The 20,507-nt window shown below is 45.8% G+C and overlaps 1 protein-coding gene across 1 annotated transcript in view; it reads right to left on the reverse strand.

The window, feature by feature from the left end:
• Positions 1–7,685: 7,685 nt before the first annotated feature.
• The window catches only part of ARK2C (arkadia (RNF111) C-terminal like ring finger ubiquitin ligase 2C), a 131,689-nt gene continuing 118,867 nt past the window's right edge, over positions 7,686–20,507 (reverse strand). The window contains exons 5-8 of the mRNA XM_087927543.1: positions 19,987–20,085; positions 17,975–18,070; positions 13,860–13,966; positions 7,686–8,724 (exon numbers count right to left, since the gene is read on the reverse strand). Coding sequence (XP_087783669.1) covers positions 8,607–8,724; positions 13,860–13,966; positions 17,975–18,070; positions 19,987–20,085 — 420 coding nt within the window. The 3' untranslated portion in view covers positions 7,686–8,606. The remainder of the gene's footprint in view (positions 8,725–13,859; positions 13,967–17,974; positions 18,071–19,986; positions 20,086–20,507) is intronic.

The following is a 20,507-nucleotide window of genomic DNA, read 5'->3' on the forward strand; positions in this document are numbered from 1 at the left end:
TGACGTGGGAAAATACCCGAACAAAGCTGAATACCATATATATATATATATATATCAGTGTCCCCATTCACTCATGATGCTGCCTCATATGATGGTTTGGCTTACCATTCTTCACACATTCACAACCCCCAAATCTGTGAGAAATTGGTGCTTTGCCTCACCATAGTTTTTAAAAAGCTGTGCTTATTATTGATCCGTTACGTGCACAAGGGTGTGCATGTGGATATACACACAGAGAGAGAGAGAGAAAAATAACACACACACACACACACACACGTGCGCGCATATTTCATGCAAATGTTTCAGCGCCTGGATTAGAAGTTTTAACCTCTTCCTGCTGGGGGGCTTTCGTGGTGTGTGGCCCAAATCGGCCTGGGTTTCTTCTCCATTAAATCATCTTTTCTTTCTTTCCTTTTTAATTTGTTGATTTGATTTTCCAACAAAACCATGGCTTCCTGGGGCTCTTCTATACAGATTTTATTGCACGAAAGCTCATCAGTGGGTCTGAACGCCCTGGGAAATGTCAGGGAGACAGCAGGTAAAATGTCAAATTTACACAAGGACTTTTATTTATTTTTTCCCCTTTTGCAAGTTGTCTTCAAATGCAGGAAGGAAGGAAGGAAGGAAGGAAGGACGGAAGCCTTCTGCTAAGCAGTTGTGATATCTCTGGCATTTGCTCTCCTCCACCCCTTCGCAACCCTGGGGGGATTTCTCCCCCAATGCAATGCTGAGTTATGGCAGGGAAATTGAAATTAGCCTCCACAGAACGGCCATACAGGAAAAGGGTTAAATCCTTCTGTTGGTTCCAGTGATTATACACACACGCATACACCGTGCACGCGCACACACACCCTCCTGCAGTTTGCATTTTTATTTTTTTTTTTTTAAAGAAAAAACAATCCTGGCTGACAAGTTGGAAGGGCTGCTTTCAGGCTATCGATTGATGTGGCCCCGAATTTCTAGCGCATCTGAGCTATTCCAGACGCAACACATGGGAGAAGCAATCGGAAAGCTCTTGTCTTTTAAATTTACTGGCACGCCACCCATCCCAAATCTTCCAGCAGTTGGGAGAGGCCTCCCATCTTTTCTCCCTGCATGGGAATCTTTGGGCCCTCCAAAAGTCTACATTAAAAAAAAAAAATAGCTGCAGATATTAAAACAATACTGAGTATTTGTTTGGAGTTTATAGATTGGGATGAGGCTGAACACTTCACAAGAAACAGCATATATCTGCCATCTTAGACCCATAAACGTGAGGAGCAGAAAACAGTCAAAATCAGCACCAGTTACCTTCCAATGATCTACGTCAGGGGTGTCCAACCTTGGCCGCTTTTAAGACCGGTGGATTTCAACTCCCAGAATTCCCCAGTCAGCCATGCTGGCTGGGGAATTCTGGGAGTTGAAGTCCACCGGTCTTAAAAGTGGCCAAGGTTGGATCTCCCAGATCTACATCTTAAAAGGGGAAGAGAAGAAGAGAAAGTGAACTGAACAGAAGAAGAGAAGTGAACTGAACAGATCCCCTGAACTGCTGAGTACTAACAAAATTAGAATTCTCCCAGATGGCACAGTATTAGCAAACTATCCTAGCGCCCAAAACATGATCACCAGGAGGACGCAACCTTAGCTGGAGAACTTCCTGCATATACGCAAAGATTGGGGCAGGAGTGGGATAAATGCTTCTGCTTGGGACTCTATAAACCTGCTTTAATCCAAGGTTAACCAGCATTTCTGAAGTCGGGTTTCAACACTTTGCTTCCATCCTGGCCCAAGGGGAGAAAAATGCTGAGTCTCGTCATGACAAAGCCACTGTGACACAGTGTGTTGCTCACCAGCATTGTGAAAGCATTGCAAAATGATTACAGGTGCTTAACATCTTTTGTGTGGTATGTTGACCAAAATTGGTTGCAGTCTTCCAGATGTGGCCTTGCTAAGGCTTTATAAAGCGGTACTAATACTTGATTCTATGCCTCTGTTTGACTACCTAGGATTGTATAGCTTTTTTGGCTGCTGCTGCATATGGCTGGCTCATATTCAAGTGAACTATTGTGGTCTAACGGCGGCCTGTGGAGCTAGCAGCAGAGTCGGACAGTGGGGAGGAATATGGGCCAGTCCTGGGGTCTGGGGAGGGCTTAGATGAGGGATCTGCATCCAACACAGAGATGGGGCCGGGGCCATCTAAGAGTTATGTGCTGACTCTGGAGCCTCCAGAATCTGACATCTGCGAGGCAGAGGAACAGAGGGAGCCTGTTCCTAGTGCGTGCTTGTGCAGAGCTGCCAGAAGGCAAGAACAGTTAAGACAAAAGGGGCGACTCGGGAGAAAGGCTTGGAGATGATTGGCCCCCTCCCATTGGACATAAAGGAGGTGCAAAGGGACATGAGCCTTTGCAGGAAGCAACTTTGTTCGTTGTGGTCGGTTTAAACTCTGAAGCTCCGTGTGGACTTTGTGCTCCATTTGGCCTTGTAGAACAGCTAATTTGGCAATTTAGTCATTGGCAGCATTTCAAGGGAGATAAAGGTGGGTGCTTATCAGCCTTATCCTGAAAGATTGTGGCAGACTTCTGTTGGACTATTCATAAACTGTTTGGGACTCATTACGGGCCGTGAATGCATCTAATTCACAGCTGTTGGAATAATTAAAAAAAGGGTTTTGAGAACAGTGTGTGATTGTTCCTGTCTCAGGAAGCCTTGGTCAGAACATGATCATCCACTAGGACTCCAAGTGATGGGTTGGGGAGCAAGGGAGGCAGTGGGGGGGGGGGGCAAGTACACCATGATATCTGAGAGCAACGGATGTGAAGTATGAAATTTGGAGCACTCTTTGCACAGCGATGTCACAATGCACCTGATAATGTAGTGGCTTCTCCTAAGCATTGGTATCTAGAAGCTTGGAAGGGAATGAATACCTAAAGCTGTTTTAGCCAAGTTAAAGAGCGCACGTTGATGATCAAACTGGACAGTGGTACCTCGGCACTCAACTGCTTTGAAACTCATCAAATTTGGTACTCAACGCATTTTGATGTGAAAATTTTGTCCCGGTGCTCATTGTTTGTTTTGGTACTCGACACACAAGCTAGAATTTGTTGGTGTCGGCTGCCTTGTGACTCACTACATTATTCCTTAGGGGGAAAATTTGTTTGTTACTCATGATTTGGGGTATTCATCGCCACCTCCCAGAACTAATTAACCACGAGTACCGAGGTAACCACTGTATGTTTCATTTTCGCATAAAATTGTTTATATGAATTGAACCACAATTTGCTATAGCCGACTTGAAGGCCTGATCTAGATGATAACGCTTGACAGAAGCAGGAAGTGTCCACAGAACCTTAACTTACACATATATGTGAGCCTTTCATTTGACTCCCATGGAACTGCCCAGAATCGCCTTAAAAAGAATGCTAACACTTATGCAAAACCGTTTTAGCCAGGGGTAACTCAGTGGTGGGATTCAACTTTTTTTACTACCGGTTCTGTGGACGTGGCTTGGTGGGCGTGGCAGGGGAAGGATACTGTAAAATCTCCAGTCAGAGGTGGTATTTACCGGTTCTCTGAACGACTCAAAATTTCCGCTACCGGTTCTCCAGAACTGGTCAGAACCTGCTGAATACCCACCTCTGGGTAAACTCATGTTCCGTAGGGCCTGATGCTACACACTGACCTGGTTCACAAAACACAGCAGCACGGTGATTGGTTTTACAATGGCTGATCAATTCAACCACAACTGGGCATCTGAATATAGATGCTAAATCACAAACCATGGCTTACAAAATAAAATCTCCAAGTTTAGCCAACACATGATCCTGGAATCAATCTAGCCTCATCATGATAAGCAAGTCTCTCTGGGGAGGTTTTACATGGTAAATGAAGTTCAGTGTGATTGGTCTGTTTGGCAAGAGACAAGCAGGCCTAAATAGCAGCTGATCCCCTCAACTGCTGATTGGTTGTGTTCTAGCTTTGTTTACTAAGCTACGCACCCACAATCTTAGCTACCTGCCCACTGTGTGTGAACCAAGATGCTCGAATTCAAAACATCCCCTGTTGCAATTTATCCAGATAATGTCCATTATACCGTTATTAGGATTCAAAGCCATACTAAAATTATTAATAATAACTATCCATGTCCAATCATTCTCAGGTTTCTAGAGCCACTACAGAATACTGTTCAACTTTATACTCCTTAAGACTTTTCTTTCATCATTCAGCCATTCCTTAATGCTCCGTCACCTTCTTTCTTTCCAAAATGCTCAGATTGTCCAAACTTTTTGTGGCAAATGCTTCCCAAATGAGCTCTCTTTTGGTTTTTTTCCCTTGCATTTCTACGTTACGGCTTTGAAATCAATACCGTGGGATCCGACCGGTGTAACTACCAGTTTGGTGATTTACGATTTGCTGCGCGCAATTGTGAATCATCGTCAGCTTGCTGCCTGGAACAGCTGAGTAGTGCTGCACGCGGGTGCGCAACGGTTGAAAAAGCCCTTTTTTCCTGCTTTTTCAACTGCAGCTGTGCTGCGCAAAGCAGCTGAGGTTGAAAAAGCAGGAAATAAAGGTCAGGTAAGAGCCCAGGCAGGTGGGTGGGCCAAAACAGCAGCCGACATAGAACTGGTTCTATGTCTGCTGCTCTTCAGAGCTACCAGTTCTACAGAGCCGGACAGAACCGGTAGAATCCTACCCCTGGTGGAAGTCCCTCTTGAATTTTGGTCACTCTTCCTCTGAATGCTTTTTCCAAACATTCCTTACAAAAGTCTCCCCAGATTCCTGTTATACATACAGGTAGTCCTCGACTTACAACATTTCACTTAGTCTCCATTCGAAGTTACAATGGCACCAAAAAAAAAGTGCCTTTCGGCTGCTTTTCACGCTTAGGACCCTTACAGCATTCCCCATGGTCACATGATCAAAATTCGGAGGCTTGGCAACTGGCGTGTACTTATGCCAGTTGCCCTGTCCCTGGGGTTATGTGATCCCCTTTTGAGACCACCTGACCGACAAAGTCAACGGGGAAGCCAGATTCACTTCGGCACCCTGTTACTGATTTCAGTATGGCAGTGATTCCTTTCACGGCTACCGGGAAGAAAGTTTGTGAAACAGGGCAACATTCATTTAACAAATGTTTCCGAAACCGAAACATTGAGCTCAAGTGTGGTCGTAAGTCGAGGACTGCCTGTGCTTGGAAGAGAAGAGGAAGAAGGATCTCGCAAGAAAGGAAAACGTCCCTGCAAGATCAGGAAATTCGAGAAACTCTTTCCAGCCTCACTTTGAGCAAGTCAAGGAGTTTACAATAAGAAGAAAAACAGGACAGACGTTCTGTTCAACCTCTTGAAGGGGTGGAAAACTGGAGGTTGTGCTTAGTCATTGTCCATGGTCTATCGCAGAGCTGTCAAGCTCAATTTCACTTCATCAGGGTTGTGTTTGACCTTGGTAGGGCGTTGGTGTGTGTGTGTGTGGCCAGGGGGCATGGCCAGCTCAATGACACTCATGCCGGGGAGTGCCTGTGTCGGCCCAAGCGCTCTGCCAGCAAAAACAGGCTCCCGAGTTCCATTTTCAGCTGCAACAGCCTCCTGCAACCCTCTGCCAACGAAAACGGAGCTCAGGAGGGCTGTACACGGCCGTCGTGAGTTCTGTTTTTGGCTGCGATGGCCACTTGCGAACCTCTGCCAGAAAAAGCAGAGCTCAGTTTTCGCTGGCAGAGGCACCCCGGGCCGGTCCTTTGCTGTTTTTAGGGTGGCCACGCAGGCCAGATCTAAGCATCCCATGGACTGGATCCAGCCTATGGGCCTTGAGTTTGACACCCCTGGTCTATCAGAAAGACTCAATTACAGCAGCACTCAGTTACAGTTCACCACTAGAAGTTCTAAAAAGCCACCTCAGGGATGGATCATTCTGGAAGAGTCTACCTATGTGGTCACTAAGAGTCATCAACAACTTGATGGCATGTAGTCAGATGTATCTTCCAACCAGTTTTTGTTCAGTACAAGAAACTATTACTAAAACCTCACAAGCGTGTTAAAAGTCTACACAGCTCATCCAGAAGTTTAAATTTCCTTCTCCTTGTGATGAACATGCAAGAAAAAAAAGCCCTTTTTGGCAGTTATCTGGTTATTAAGAGATGGCCAATGGCTACATTATAGCGTTAATGATGTCTGTGTGTTCATACCACATGCTAAACCACAGTTCGTTTCACCACAGTCCACTGACTAAACTACAATCGGCTAGGTTGACATCTCATGCTAAGCCATAAACCTTGATTGACAAACCACAGTGGCTAGGTTCATAGAAACACTACACAAAACCCCCCATTATGGCTTACAGCAGCATCACCTGAAGTCATTATATTGGGACTGAAGATCCCCAAATTTGCAGTGCTTGGTTGAGGAAAGTTGGCTTAGAGGAAGGGTTGTCCAATCTTGGCGATTTTAAGATTTGAGGACTTCAACTCCCAGAATTCCCCAGCCAACATGGCTGGCTGGGCAATTCTGGGCATTGAAGTCAACAGGTTTTAAAGTTGCCAAGGTTGGATACTTCTGGCTTAGAGTGATGTGTGATCCAGCCCATATCTCATGGTCTGTGGACATAGCCAGAAGTTACAAACAACACTTTATGAGGAAGAAGAATATTTAAGAAAGAGATTGATTGAAATAATGACTTGCACCCTCCTTTCCAAGAACTGATTCTGAGAAATCAAAATGGAGGTAAACATTGTCTCTAAACGTTGTGCTCTAAATGAAGTATCCAGCACCAGCTTTATCTACAAGGAAGAAAATCTCCCGCTCTTATTCTCCCCGTCTTCCTCCAATTTCTTTCCAATTCTCTATTGCTCCCTTTTCTTCAAACTCTCCCTCTCATCACAAAACTTGACCCCACAGGAGTAAACACTGCTCGGGAAGGTTGGAGGGAGGGACAATTTCTGGATGAAAACAATACAGTGTTTTCTCTTCTCCCCAACGGAAAGAGAGCATAAAACCCTCTTTCCTTAGAGGGGAAAAAATATTTTGCAAGATTTAATCTGGGTTGGTCACCAGGCCCAGAAGTTTACTCTTTTGAGCTTTTGGACCTGTGCTGCAGCCCATCTCCAGGTAACTTCTCTCTGCTGGAATACATACTTTGGGCTCTTCTACGAGTTGTATTTATGTGGTGGCTTCCTATTGGTTGTTTCATGTGTTGACAGCCAGCAATTGGCTGTTGTGTCCTTGTGCTGCCAAGCTCCCGGCTCCTAAATACCTGATAAGCGAGTAATAAATCGGGACTCCTGTTGACTGACCAGGGGTCCATTTCTCAGGCTTCTCTGGGAATGAGTTCCCTGGGTAGACTGCTCCTATGCTTGTATAGGAAAGGTGGGGAGAAAGCTAACCACCAAATTGTGAGAACAGCGGTTAGACAAGGAGACCCAAACTCATTGGTAGCCTCACTTTGCCGTGAATGCAGTTCAATTCAAAACTGCCAGTGCGGTTTCACAGCTACTCGGATTGTCGGTCGAGCAGGGACAAAAATAGCCAGAGAAATCACTGAAGCCTGGGAAATGGACCCCTGGCTAGTCAACAGGAGTGCTGATTTGCCACCAGCTTATCAGCTACTTAGGAGCCGAGAGCTTGGCGGCACAAGGAAAGAATAACCAATCGCCGGCCATCGACACCCCAATCAACCGATAGGAAGCCACCACGTAAATAAGACTCACGGAAGGGCCCAAACCACATATTCTAGTAAAGAGAAGTTCCCCGATGATGGGTCCCAGCATGAGTCTGAACGCTCGGAAGATTAACCTTCTGGGTCCCGGTGACTGACCCAGATTGAATCCCGCAACATTATCCCGGGACAATGTGTATAACCTTTACCTTCATTCGCGAAATATATTTTCTTCTCACCATGTTTCAGCCAAACCCCACAACTCAAGGACCACGTCAAAAAAAGAAAGTAAAACGAAACTGGAAAAAAAATAAAATAAAACAAAACCCCTCCAAAACAAACCAACCCCACCCCCACCCCTCCAATGCAGTGTTTGGTGCAGATTATATAACAGCGACATTTCCATCACAAGCTAACGGGGCATCAAAATACAACATTTCTGAAGCACGCATGCTCTGACAGCCTCCGTAAGAAATAGCTAAGGAACCCCTAATGCATGTCTACTTATTCAAGAGGTATATATATATACAACCCTTTTGAGAAGTAGGATTGGAAGGCCCACATTAGACCACTAAGTACCTTCATTATTTTTTTTTTCACAACTGGCTCTTTCCACCGGGCGGGTGAGCCGTTTTCCTGTGCATGTCAGCCCACGCATGCCGCTCGGATCCCTTCCTACGCTTTCGAGCGTTTAACCCTCAAGTCATCTTCGGCGTCGCCGCCTTTCTTCTTCCTCCTCTTGTCCTCCTCCTCTTTTTTTTAAAAAAAAAATTATTTCTTTATTTCTTTCATTTAATTTAAATAATCTGTGAATGTGCTTGCGGGCTTTCTTCTTCGGGAAAAAAAAAACACAAAAAAACAAAAACTCAAATGGCTCAGAAAGGCAAAACATTTCGTGGCCGCAGGCCCCGATGGCCCCGTAAAGGACCACACAAAAAAGAGAGCGGGGGGGTAGCTCCGCCCCCCTCCCTGCATGGCGGTTCATTTCAGCTGTCCGAGCCGAGTTGTGTTTCAATGTCCACTCGGCAGATGGGGCATTTCTTACTGGTTGCCAGCCACTGGTCGACGCACACTTGGTGAAAGAGATGCATACACGGCAATCGCCTGGAAGACAGAAGAAGACAAGTCCTCGTTATTCCGGCCGGGAAGCCAGATTTGCTCTTCATCAGAGGCATGGACAGACACTGAAATAAGACCTATAAAGGAGACTCTTCACAGCCCAGGGTTGAAATGAGGGGCCTTTTATTGCTCTCTGAGCTTGGTTGCTTTATTGAAGATGTTTTGTTATCCAAATTAGGTAACACCATCCTTCCTTCCTTCCCCCCTCCCTCCCTCCTCTCCCCTTTCCTTTCCGTTCTCTTCCCTTCCTGCTTCCCCCTTTCTTTCCCTTTCCTTCCCTTTCAATCCCTTCCTTTCCCTCTTTCTTTTCCTTTCCCTTTCCTTTCTCCTTCTCCTTCCCCCTTTCCTTTCCCTTCCTTTCCTCCTTTCCTTTCCTTTCCCTTCCTCCTTCCTTCCTCCCCTCCATCTCTCCTCACCCCTTCCCTTCCTTCCTTTCCTTTCTTTTCCTTCCCCTCCCTTCCTTCCTTCCTTTCTTCCTTCCTTCCTTCCTTCCAATGTGACCCAGTTGGGTAATGAAACAAACCAAGCTTAGAGACCTCTCTCCAAAATAAGATCTACTGGGTAACAGATTGTAACAGATTGCTGTTTTGCCATGTGTCAAGACAGTGATCGTGTGTCCATGCATTTGGCTCTTTTTGATCCAAAGACAACAAATACTCCAGTAAATAAAAGGATTTTAGGCTTTATTTTAGCTACAAACCATAGCATTAAAAACATGCCTACTTAGCAGGGTGATACCCAAATCTCTTGCAGGCTGCCAGGAGAATAATGATAGCATTTCCATAGTAACCAGAGCTAGGTTCCATAATAACAACAGCCTGAAGTTTTTAAATCAAAACTTGGCACTATGACCTGCTATGGTTATGAGACTGTAAGACTTGAATCCTGACTGGTTGGCACATGACTCCGGGAGGGGCATCCAAAGATTTTTGTCATGGAGAGGAAATCTTCCAAGCTACGCCAAGATTCTAAACTTCTAGGCTCATCTTAATAAAGGAGAAATCAAAATATGTCACTAAACTCCTCAAAATAACCATGGCCTTCTGCCTTGTCACTACAACCATTCCCGATATGCCCCTCCATCCCAGCCCACCTATTCAGACCAAGTATCCGTTAGTGGGTTTCACCCTTCAAGACTCTTCCAGAGCTAGACGGGGGTGGAGCAAGGTGCCTATTTACAAGAGAATCAACTCAACTCATGATTGGCACTAAATTGGTGCTAGGTAAGAGTTAGTGGGAATCAAGAGGTATTGGACTTAAACCAGCGGTGGGATTCAAATAATTTAACAACTGGTGTTTGCCCAGGGCTGCAAAAATTGGCTGTTGTGGGAGGCATGGCCCAATCCCCTCCTCCAGCTCCACCACCCATGCTGGATGAGACTCCTGCAACAGGCAACTTGGCCCTGAGTAAATCGGTTGTTAAATTAAAACACGCACATCCCCGCTATTAAAGTGGATCCTGGGTGCTGCGTTGCAATGGAGAAACAGGCAATGGAGTGGCCGGCACAGGAAAAGGAGGAGGAGCAGGGAGAAGAAAGAGGGAAAGCGGTCTCGTCAATCCCTCATGCCAGCCACTCCGTTCCCCGTTTCTCCATTCTAGCGCAGTGCAGTAGCCAGGATCCATTTTGACAGCGGTGAGGTGGGTAATTTAACAACCGGTTCTTTTGAACCAGTGCAAATCGGCTGAATCCCACCACTGACTTAGAACGTTTACAGCAGGGTGTCTAACCTTTCACCTTCCCTGGGCCACATTAGAAGATGAAAATTTGGTTTGGGCCGCACATAAAATAAAATAACAGTAACGATACCTGATCATCCAAAGAAAAACCCATATAAAACATAGTTAACATATTAAATTTATTTGGAAATGAAGTTAGTGAGATGTTTTTATTATTTAGTATTAATTATTTATTAAAAATTATTTATTTTTTATCACGGTTTTTTTTATCACGGTTTATCACGGTTTATTTTCCAGCCAAATTTTGAGGGGGTGAGGAAGAAAGCTCGCCCGCCTCGCGCCTACCTCTCCTCGTGCAAATGGCCCGGCTGGATGAGGCAGGACTGGAAGGCAGAAGCAGCAGCGGTGGCGGGGGCAGTGGCAGCGGGGGCAGAAGCAGCAGCAGCGGCGGGGGCAGCAGCGGTGGCGGGGGCAGAAGCGGCGGTGGCAGCAACAGCAGGAGGTGGCGCTCTGATGGTGCCTTTTCTGTTGCTGCTTGGCGTGGTGCTCGCCTCGCCCCGCCTCACGCCTGCCTCTCCTCCTCCTCCTCGCTGGCTCTGGCACGAAGGTTGGGGTGGGCACTGGGCCGCATTACGAGGCAACCTGGGCCACATGTGGCCCGCGGGCCGCGGGTTGGACAAGCCTGGTTTACAGCAACATTATTACCCCAGGCTGAAACCTCTCTTTTTCCTTCTCCTACACTTCTAATCTTTAAAGAATGTGGTTTTGATCGAAGGGCAGCAAACCTATTAAAGACTGTTTACAAAACTGGCCAAGAGATCTTTCTGTCTCTGACTGTGGATCTGATCTACGGTAGCAAATTTCCATTCTGTTTAATTTAAAAATGGAACCAGAAATTGGCTGGCCCAGAAACCTATTCCGATAAGACTGTAAGTGCAACAACACGCAAGCGCCAAGGACAGTATCCAAGTAACTGGAAATCTTAGCTGGGTGCAATCTTACTGCACATAACCCAGACTGGCAAAGACATCACTTAGCTACTTATAAAACTGCAGTGTTAAGAGCCGTTGGTAAAAGTATCCCCTTGAGGTGTTAAAAAGAAAAAGCAGAAAAGCCAAGGAGGATGAATGACTGGATTGTTAACGGTGGCAGTTTTTAATCCAGCTTATTTTTTTTCCTCCTTAGGATGCATTCATCTCTTTGAGAAAAGTACAGGAAATGAAACAAAAAGGAAGGTGTGTAAAGGTTTGGAAACTAATTTGACGGAGAGAAATGTATATTGCTTGCCTTAATTTGGACCCTGATATCTGGTGATAGCGTAAAAGGGCCAGAAATATTCATAAAACAAAGCACGTGAAATATAGCAACTTCTGTGTTTGAATCTTAGATGAGCAGATACCCCAAGAAATGTGGAATTGTTCTACCTATTCTATCTCAGGAAAATGTACCTGAATGTAAACATTCAGAATAGATGGGTTTTTAAAAATTTGATTTACTTTAACCTCTAACGCACCAACAGACTATAATTAAATAAAACAGTTCTTTGAGGAACTACAATGCCTCTGAGTTCAATTTGATGATGGTTGCATTACTTGGAATCTGACACAGACAGGACAAGAAGCAATGGGTGGAAGCTAATCAAAGAGACAACCAAGCTAGAACTAAGGAGAAATTTCCTTACAGTGAAAACAATTAATCAGTGGAACAGCTTCCCTCCTGGAGTTGTAAATGCTCCAACACTGGAAGTTTTTGAGAAGACATTGGACAACCATTTGTCTGAAGTGGTATAGGGTTTCGTGCTTGAGTCTCCATGGGGTTGCGATGGGCCGGACACGACTTTTCACTAACAACAATAATTTTCTTCTATTATTGTAAATATTCGGACCGTTCCAGTGGTGGGATTCAAATTTTGTTACTACCGGTTCTGTGGGAGTGGAAGGGGAAGGATACTGTAAAATCTACAGTCAGAGGTGGGATTTGCTGGTTCTCTGAACTATTCAAAATTTCTGCTACCAGTTCTCCAGAACTGGTCAGAACCTGCTGAATACCCACCTCTGGACCATGCTAAGATTAAGCAGAACTTCCTCTTCTTCCTCTTCCTCCTCCTCTTCCTTTTCTTTTTGTTCTCCTTCCTCTTCTTCTTCCTCTTCCTCCTCCTTTCCTCCTCCTTCTCTTCTTCCTCTTCCTCCTCCTCCTCCTCCTCTTCCTCCTCCTTCTCCTCCTCCTCCTCCTTCTTCTCTTCTTCCTCCTCCCTCTTCCTCCTCCCTTTTCTCCTCCTCCTCTTCTTCCTCTTCCTCTTCCTCCTATTCCTCCCCTCCTCCTCCTCCTCCTCCTCCTCCTCCTCCTCTCCTCCTCCTCCTCCTCCTCCTCCTCCTCCTCCTCCTCCTCCTCCTCCTCCTCTTCTTCTTCTTCTTCTTCTTCTTCTTCTTCTTCTTCTTCTTCTTCTTCTTCTTCTTCTTCTTCTTCTTCCTCCTCCTCCTCCTCCTCCTCCTCCTCCTCCTCCTCCTCCTCCTCCTCCTCCTCCTCCTCCTCCTCCCCCTCCTCAATATTTTCTTCTCCTCCTCCTCCCCACCCCTAACAATTTGTCAAGCCTGCATTTTCATGTTCAGGACAGGAATTTAAATTCTGTATTTTAATTTTTATGTTCAGAATAGGAGAGAACTTTTAGACTACCTTGTTCAGAGTGAGACAACTCACCACTGGACAATTTGCTGTGGGACAATTCAACAATTCCATTTAATTATTTCAATTTTGTTTTTTAAAAAATTGGTGTTCTTTCTTTAATGATTCTTTTCAACTATTTCTTCGGTATTAGTCTAATTAGTGTCCCACGGTAAGTTGGCCTGCAATGTGTTGGCCATGGCAACTTGTTGTAGACCAGCGTTGGCGAAGCTTTCTGGCATCGAGTGCTGAAACGGGAGCGCGTGGTTGAGGGAGCACTGGAAATTGGAAGAGCAGCTCCCCAGCACGCAAGTGTATGCCAGGAAAGTGATCTTCTGGTTTCTGGTGTGCATGCGCACCGGCCACCTGGTCTTCCAGGTTCTGGCGAGTATGCACACTGGAAACCAGAAGCTCAGCTTCCCTGCTCTTCCAGCACTCGTGCGCATGCCAAAACTAGCTGGCCAGTGTGTACGCACATGTCGGAACCTTCAAAGGCAATGGGTGACGGCTGGCGTGCCCAGAGTGATGGCTCTCTGTGCCATTCCTGGCACGCGTGCCATAGGTTCACCATCGTGGCGATAGATCCTCCTTGTCAAGCTGTATGCAACCTTGCCAGCAGCTCCAGTTGCAAATATCAGACTGAGGGAGCGAATATCTGAATGAAGGGCGACCAAGAGAAGCTATGAGCCTGTAAAGCAAGAATTAAGGATTCACCGCCAATCAGAGGACAACAAAATAAAAGGTTCATCATGTCCAGGGTTCCTGTAAGAACAAACGATACCTCACATCCTCGCCGTCTTCGAGCATCGAGAGACAGATTGTGCACTTCTCATCGGTGTCTGACTCTTCTCCTTCTTCCTTTTCTGTTTTGTCTTCCTGCGGCCATCGCTGTCGGCAAAGTCATACAAAAACAAAACAAAAACAACCATAGCGTCACAACAGATGCTGCTCAAATGACGAAGAATGGAGAAGGTGCACAGTTGTGATCCAGAAATATTGAAGGGTTGGGAAAGATTGTCCACTGAGGATTCAACAGAAGGATGGGACCAGTTCTAATGCGCAAGTCAACCATTTCTCAGGAGGAAAGGTGGTTAATGGATGTACCTTGCCACACCCCGCCACGCCCCACACCCAGTGAGAAGCGTTCTCAGTAAACACTTTCACCGGTTCCCGGGTAAAGGCATCAGCTAAGCCCCTGAAAGGCTGCACTTTTAAGAGACGTTGATCTTAGGAAGGGTTTTTTTTCTCTCTCTCTCTCTCTCTGGTCTGTGCAAGCTGTAAGCTTTCCCTGACTTTCTAAATAGCCCAGTTTTGCAGATATCGTCACAAGGAACAAATAGAGATTTTTTTTTTCTCCTCTCCCCTTCAGAATTCAGGAGGAACACAGTGTGGAATGGACTGACAGACCGGCAGACAGATGGATGGAAGTAAGGATAGATGGATGGAGAAGGAAGGAAGGAGAAAGAGGGAGGGAGGAGAAAGGAGGGAAGAAGGGAGGGGGAGCAAGGAAGGAAGGAGAAGGAAGGAAGGAGGGAGGGAAGGATGGAGGAGGAAGGAAGGGAGGGAGGAAAGGAGGAAGAAAGAAAACAAAAGGAGGAAGGAAGGAAGGAAGGAAGGAAGGAAGGAAGGAAGGAAGGAAGGAAGGAAGGAAGGAAGGAAGGAAGGAAGGGAGAAAGTGGGAGGGAGGAGAAATGAGGGAAGAAGGGAAGAAGGGAGGGAGAAAGGAAGGAGGAGGGAGGGAGGGAGAGAAGGAAGGGAAGGAGGGAGGAAGAAAGAAAGAAAACAAAGGAAGGAAGGAGAAGGAGGGAGGGAAGGAGGGAGGAGGAAGAGGGAGGGAGGAAGAAAGAAAAATCAAAAGGAAGGAAGGAGGAGGGAGGGAGGAGGAGAAATAAGTAAAGAAGGGAGGAAAGGAGGGAGAAAGGAAGGAGAAGGAGGGAGAAAGGGAAGGATGGAGGAGCAAGGGAGAGAGGGAAGGAGGAAGAAAGAAAACAAAAAAAGGAAGGAAGGAGAAGACAAGAAGGAGGAGAAATGAGGGAAGAGGAAAGGAAGTGGGGAAAGAAAGAAGGAGGGAGGGAAGGAGAGAAGGGAGGGAGGGAGGAGGGAGGGAAAGGAGGAAGAAAAAACAAAAGAAGGAAGGAAGGAAGGAGAAGGAGTGAGGAAGGAAGGGAGGGAGAAAGGAAGGAGGAGGGAGGGAGGGAGAGAAGGAAGGGAGGGAGGGAAGGAGGAAGAAAGAAAACAAAAGGAAGGAAGGAAGGAAGGAAGGAAGGAAGGAAGGAAGGAAGGAAAGAAAAACGTCCTGGTGTGTCACATGATGCCGTGGTGACGTGTGTTTGACACCCTGATCAAAATGGTCTTCCCATTAGGGAGATCAACCAAATCAAGATGGCTACTGGCCATGTCACTGAAGTTCTGCTCCTTTTCATAGGCCAGAAAAGCCCTGGGGGGGTCTTCAGGTTTTTCTCGATATGTCTATAGATCCCCTAAAAAAAGCAGTTTTTTTCTCAACCCCGAGAATTTTAAGATGTCATCCCCCATACTGGCAATTGAGGTCCATGTATCTTACAACGTGGCCAGGGTTGAAAAAGATTGCTTCACTTGGAAAACGATTTTAACTTTGCCTCATAAAACTTTACATCATAAATTTTGGACTTCTGCATGGGCAGAAATGGTGCGTAAATCAATATCAATTAAAATAAGGGAATGTTCGTTAAAGTGGATATATGAAGGAGCGCAACATATTAATAACAGACTCAGAGTATTGGCAGGGAGGCAGCACATTTGGAACATATTTACCCTCAAGGTCCCTTTGTATGAAAATGCAAAAGTTTTAGAAAAAGACATTTTCATTGAAGTGGGGAAAATAATTATTAAAGTGAGCTGTTACGCTTAGGCCTTAGATCACACTTGTTACCCGGTTTTCAAGGAGCAAGTGAAAAACCGTGGCATTCAAAAACAGGTTACGTTTTTCGCTACTCTTTCCTTCAACAACTTACAACCAGCATTTGGAAGTCAGCAATTAATCTTTCAATATCAGCCTGGATTCAGCAATGTTTGCACATGATCCTAACAGAAAAGGTGAAGGCGGAGGGAGGGATTGGCTTTCACTGAAGCTAATTTTCTAACCATTTAGTACCACTTTATGAATAATGGATACGCGGAAGTAATCTATGCTCCACATTCATCCGTTATAAAAGAAAAATGAACACAGCGTAGGTACAGATAGTCCTTGGCTTGTGTTGTGTTGTGTGACCATTTGAAGTTACAACAGCACTGGAGAAAAGTGACTTATGACTGTTTTTCACCCTTAGCAACCATTGCAGCATCACCCATGGTCACAGGATCAAAATTTGGGTGCTTGGCAATTGGCTCATATTTCTCTCAGAGTAAAAAAAAAAGAGCAATTTATTAGGAGTTGACATGTCGGCGTTTCCTGGGGGCAGCCGACTCTAAGACACATCATTCATTTCACCTTTGACCCTGGTCTTCCCACCACCCCCTGGATGTATATTCTCCAATGGGACACATCCATAGCCAAGAGTCATCAATCATGCTTTCCAGTAATCATTTCGTGTGCCAGAAGCTTCGGGTGCCAAAGCGATTATCTGAAGCATTTAAGGAATGCACTGCTTTCCCCGACTCCCTCTCTGCTGGCAACTAAAAAAGACCAAAGAAGTGGTTTCTTTTTTAGTTGACAGGGGGCAAGAAAGGTCATAAAAGGGGGCAAAATTTACTCAACAATTGTCTTGCTTAGAGACGGAAATTTGGGGCTCAATTGTGGTTGTAAGTGAAGGACTACCTGCAATATATTTCTATATGATCTCTAAACAATTTCATGTACTGAAGCCCTGGTGAGGCATAGGTTAAAATGCCATATTGCAGGCTAACTCTGCCCGCTGCCAGGTGTTCAATCCTGACTGATTCAAGGTTGACTCAAACTTCCATCCTTCCAAAGGTTGGTAAAATGAGGACCTGGATTGCTGGGGGCAAGAGGCTGATCCTGTCGACAGCTTAGACAGGGCTGTAAAGCACTGTGAAGTGGTATATAAGTCTAAGTGCTGTTGCTATTAGTTGTCTGGGTGGGGGCGCAGTGGTTAGAGTGGTTAGTATTGCAGGCTAACTCTACCCACAGCCTGGAGTTTGATCCTGACCGGCTCAAGGTTAATTCAACCTTCCATCCTTCCAAGGTCCGTTAAATGCGGAAATGGGGTGGGCTGTCGGGGGTTCACAGGGGTTCGGATAAGTTCCTAGTTAAGATTCTGTGCAGTTTGGAGGACCCCCAAATCCCCAAATCCCACTCCTGGCCCTGCCCCACCCTGCCAACCCCTCCCAGGAGTCCCTACACGGCACATTTTGGATGCAGGTAAGTACAGGGTGTGCGTGGAGGTTCTGGGAGGGTTAAAAAATAGGTCTTCTGGAAGTTTGGGAAGGCCGAAAATGTGTCTATTCCCGGCTTCCAGAGAGCCTCCGGAGTCTGGGGCGGCTGTTTTAGCCCTGCTGGAGGCTCGAGGAAAGCTTCCGGAGGTGCAGGAGGCTGACTAGGCCACGCCCACCATGGCCCTGCCCATCCAGCAACCAGATAGAGAACCTTTGGCTAAAAATGTTTGAAGCCCACCCCTGGCACTATTGGTATTGCTACTAAAGTCTAATAATAAACTTAATAGTAAAGTCTTTGTAGCAAAGCCTCTATATCTCCCTGGGAAATAGGCCTGCATGCAAAGGTCCGAAGGAGGGGAAACATTAAGAGGACAATGAAAGCAAACACCATTTATAGAAAGTCGATGGCTTTGGACCGAATCGGGGAGAAACGGAAGACGGTGAGTTTTAACGGTTCCATTTATAAGGCTGCTGACCCATCTCTGCTTGGGACGTCCCACGGGCCTCTCTTTCAATGCTTACCTTCTTATATTTGTGTGGGAAAGTGAACCGTTCGATGGTGTTTTGCACGGCCCCTCTACTCACACTTCCCAACCTGTCTTCTAGTTGCAACAACTCCTGGATCAGGGGAGACAGAAATGAAAGAGTTTGAAAGAGTTTCTGTCTACCATAGACGTGTTTAGCCAGCTATTTCTGTAATTTTTTCTCTCTGACACCCCACCCCACCCAAAAGCTCTTTTTCGTCCAAAGCCCATTAAGGGGAAAGAATAGGCCCTTCATCAGAAATGGGATCGTTCCATGCAGACTTCTGGACTCTTCGCAAAGGAATGGAAGGGAACACCCTGCCTCCAGAAGTTGTAAATGCTCCAACACTGGGAATTTTAAAAAAGATGTTGGATAACCATTTTTCTGGTGCAGGGTTTCCTGCCTAGGCAGGGGTTGGACTAGAAGACCTCCAAGGTCCCTTCCAACTCTCTTATTCTATTCCTATTCTATTCCTAATCCTAATCCTATCCTATCTTTGTTCCTGTTCCTGTCCTATCTTATCCTATCCTATCCTATCCTATCCTATCCTATCCTATCCTATCCTATCCTATCCTATCCCATCCCAGCCCATTCCATTCCATTCCATTCCATTTTTTCTATTCTATTCTATTCTATTCTATTCTATTCTATTCTATTCTATTCTATTCTATTCTATTCTATTCTATTCCATTCTTAAGGTGACCAACTTTTTTACAATGAAAAGGAGGACACAAATAAATTGAAGGAAAAAAAAGCAAAGCCACTTGCGCATGGCGCACTCTTGCGCACAGCACACACTCTCAAAATAATCCTCCTGCGTGGAGCGCATGCGTCTCATAATCGCATCTCGCCGCACTGTACCAAGCCTTGATGAATCTTCATGTCAAATACAAATACGTCACATGACACACAGCGGGTCTGCTGGGCATCGATCAAATACGGAGATTCACAGATTAGTCTTCCAATATCAGAAAGGAGGACATGTAGGAGGGCACTTTTCGAGAGAGGACAGAACTTACAATAGGAGGACTGTCCTCCCTAAAGGAGAACGGTTGGTCACCTTACTATTCTGTTCTGTTCTATGTTATGTTATTTTCGTCTTCTTCTCCAGCCTGGGTCTTTAGGAATCCAACGAGCTATAGAAAGTTAGCACCCAATTCTCTCCTGGAACGGTGAAATATTTTAGGAAATATTAAAAAGGCCGAATATTATATTTCCCCTAAAAGAGAAATGGAAATCTTAATGGAGACAGAAATTCAACCCCAGCTCCCTGTCCCCAGCAGATACTTAGTGACCAGTGAGAAGGACTGGGCCAGCCTATCTACAAGACAAAAGACCTTCAGGTCCAGGCTGACGGGATGAAGACATGACGCTTCAGTACATAATAGGATTAGCTCATCTAGCAGCATAGATCCCTGCATTGCAAAATCTCCTAGGGACATTATATCGGGCCAGGCTCCAACCAAACTTGATTCAGACAAACATGACCCCACATGGCCCCATGGGAGTCTGAGAGCAACCAATAGAATACATGCCCTTGTCACAGGAACAGGAAGCTCAAGGGCAAGGCCCAAGAGAGGGTATAAATAACCCTCACTCTCCATCCCATGTCTTCAGCTGCACCAGGATCGTGTGCTTGATGGTTCTGCTCCATTAAACCAGCATCTCCAATCAGCCTCCATGTTTCCAAGTGTTTCTCCTCACTTGGAACTGAACTAGATGGATATTTCTTCCAAAAGAGCAAACCAACAGCTTGGAATTTTGGGAGCTGTAGTCCAACCCTCGGGAGGAAAAGCCATGTTTGAGTTGCTGCATCATTCTAGATGAGGGGTGTCCAACCTTGGCAACTTTAAGACTTGTGGACTTTTAACTTCCAGAATTCTGCCTGGGGAATTCTGGGAGTTGAAGTCCACAAGTCTTAAAGTGGTCGAGTTTGAACGCCCCTGCACTAAAACATGTGATTAAAGGGCAGTCACCCAGTAGATGCAAAAATGCTTTTTGGAACTCACCTCATGACTTTCTCGCATGGCAGATGTGTGCCGATTTGGATTCAGTCCCTGAAGAGCAAGCAGCTGAAACTGGGGGTAATTTCTGATTTCGTGGACAACCTGTGAAGCGATGATGAGAGGCAACATTGAGGGGTTGGCTTCCTTCTCCTCAGCTTCAGGGAGTATCAAATAGCCTCTGAAAAGGGCCCCTCACTATATAGTTTGAGGAGCTGCCCAAACTCCAGGGCTCACCCAATTTGGCTGACTCTGAAACCATTTCTAATCACGCTGGCAAAAATGAGTGCCGTTTCTTCTCATTCTGAGGCAGGAGAAGCTCAAAAACTGAGGTGAAACTTTATCATAAAAACTTCTTTATTTTTGTAAAGTCTAAGTCACTGGGAAATGTGACAGGAAGATCAGGAAGTTAAAAAGAATACCCTTCCCCTCATGAAAAACAAATCAGAAAAGAAGAGAGAGAGGGAGGGAGGGAGAGGAAGAAGGATGGAAGAGAGGGAGGAAGGGACGGATGGGAGGGAATGCAG

The sequence above is a fragment of the Pseudonaja textilis genome, chromosome 2, assembly GCF_049901715.1.
Source record: "Pseudonaja textilis isolate UNSWEBS1 chromosome 2, rPseTex1.2, whole genome shotgun sequence".
Taxonomy (NCBI): domain Eukaryota; kingdom Metazoa; phylum Chordata; class Lepidosauria; order Squamata; family Elapidae; genus Pseudonaja; species Pseudonaja textilis.